At 42.6% G+C, this 2045-nt stretch overlaps 1 protein-coding gene across 4 annotated transcripts in view; it reads right to left on the bottom strand.

Annotated features, from left to right (window-relative positions):
• LOC109475296 (transmembrane protein 116-like) overlaps positions 1 to 2045 on the bottom strand; it is a 37783-nt gene that overhangs the window by 6452 nt on the left and 29286 nt on the right. For 2 of the 4 annotated variants that reach the window (XM_019775905.1, XM_019775906.1), the window contains exon 11: positions 569 to 658. The exons of the other annotated variants lie outside the window; for them this stretch is intronic. In XM_019775905.1, coding sequence (XP_019631464.1) covers positions 569 to 658 — 90 coding nt within the window. The remainder of the gene's footprint in view (positions 1 to 568; positions 659 to 2045) is intronic. 4 annotated transcript variants of the gene reach the window in all.

Raw genomic sequence — 2045 nt, 5'->3', positions numbered from 1 at the left:
CTGGAGAACTCTGGGAACCTTCTCCTGAGACAAGTCTGTGATGGCCACGGTCAGAGCTGTAAAATACAAGAATCGTAAGTAAACTGCTTTGTTTAGAGAGTTGCTGAAAAGATGCTTCTGATCATTATTTTCCGTATTGCTACTAGTACTTGATGCTAAATGTTTAATGTTGAATTTACCACAAAGTGGAAGGGAGAGAAAACATGTAAACATCTCCCTTTATTCTCCCCTTATGTACTTTTTGCCCCTTCTTTTTCTCTCCCTCTCTCCCTCATTTCATCTTCTTTGGTGATCTCTAGTGATCCAACAATTAGTTTATCAAATTGTGGACTATTTTCAACATCAATGCTGGAAAACCGATTTTACAACATTTCATCAACCAGGTGTCAGATTATGGAGCTAGAAATGGTAGATCAGCTTGAAAAATATATGTCACTTGCAGGGGTCCACACAACATGTACAATGTAGGGTTGGCAGTTTTTTTCTAGGGTCAGTTGTGAAACAGGAAACACAACATTTTTTTCTACTGGCCTAACGTCAGCCCTCCCTCCCTTCTCTCAGGCCGTACCTGGTGACCAGCAGAAGAGAAAGACCAGGATGTAGAGGGTGACTCTCGTCTTCAGCAGACCCAGGGCATCGCGTTGGGCATTGGTCCAAACTGGATGGGACAGAGAATGGACTGTATCAGTCTCAGAGCAAACGTTGTGGTAGGCATTTCGTCAGTCTCGTGAGACCATGAAGAAGATACTTCTTCCACACCATGTACTAATTCTTTGTTTTACGCTTTAAGCGTCTGAGTTCTGTGTATTAAGCTCTTCTTAACTTCCTGTCTCCAAAGCGTTCTGTTGTTTGTACCATCAATACATTATACAGAATGATACAGATAGACAAAAGTTAGACGTGGAACTCGTGGCCAACAAGTACAGTGTGAGCATCCCCACTAGATCGCTTGAAACCATACATTCAAAGGTTAGGCGTGACAAGTCGTTCAGTGCGATATACATGTAACCAGCTGCCTTTGTGCTGCGTGCCTGCGAAGCTGGTGTGTAACAATTTATCCAAGGTTGTACCAGCAATAACTGATACAGATACACGAGATTGAGTGTAGAATGAAAAGTGTGATTATGAAATTTTCAAGGCATTGAAAGATACTTTCTCAATGGATTATGACAAGAAATATACATCGTGTTGGTCAATCAATGCATTGGGGATGCAGAAGAATGTTGTATATATTGTACAGTCAATAGACCCATTCGACTTTCACGGATCGCATTAACTGCTTACGTCACAGGGGGGACATTTCGAAAGTTCCTTTCACGGATCGCATAAACTGCATACGTCACAAAACAAAATAACCTTAAATTGCTGTACGGAATGCCACCATACAAAGTTGGTGGCTGTTTTCCTGTCATGTCCGCATATATTACCAAGAAAATAGACACTTACCTACCTTTTAGTAAAAAAATGATCTAACAGGGGGGACACCGAGAGCGCAAGCTCCGTTCGACTTCAGCGTTCTAGAATGACGTTCTTTCGAAATGTCCCCCCTGTGACGTAGGCAAATTATGCGATCTGTGAAAGTCGAATGGGTCTATTGAGAGGTCATTTAGTTCAAGCAGTTTGGTCTTTCAATGCGAAGGACCGGTTCATTGTTTGGCATCTCTTCTCTGCTGTAGTTAGTTTCTTTGTAGTAGTATATTACCCGGAAGGACTGTTTTCGCTACATGGTGCCCACTATTAGAACAAAAACGTCCTACGTACTCCTAAGGAGTGATTAGTAGTCCCTGTCGCCTGTCATCTCTGGAATTGATAACAAGCATCTTTGAGGTTATTTTTGTTCTCCTCGTACGTTTACACAGGGAATCCAAACCGCTAAATCCCTATTTCCAAAGAGTCATTTTGAAGGAGCATATCTCTCCCTTGGGGTAGTAGGTGTAGCGTGGTTTCTTGGTAGTCTTGCGTTGGCTGTCTCTACTAAGATAAAGTGGGCTGGAAATCAGGATCGACTCACGACCAACCCCAGCCGGTCGCGAACGCTTGGAATG

Source organism: Branchiostoma belcheri, unplaced genomic scaffold, assembly GCF_001625305.1.
Source record: "Branchiostoma belcheri isolate BF01 breed outbred unplaced genomic scaffold, Haploidv18h27 scaffold33, whole genome shotgun sequence".
Classification (NCBI taxonomy): domain Eukaryota; kingdom Metazoa; phylum Chordata; class Leptocardii; order Amphioxiformes; family Branchiostomatidae; genus Branchiostoma; species Branchiostoma belcheri.
The sequence above is the reverse complement of the archived record's forward strand: the minus strand, read 5'-3'. Positions and strand labels throughout refer to the sequence as shown.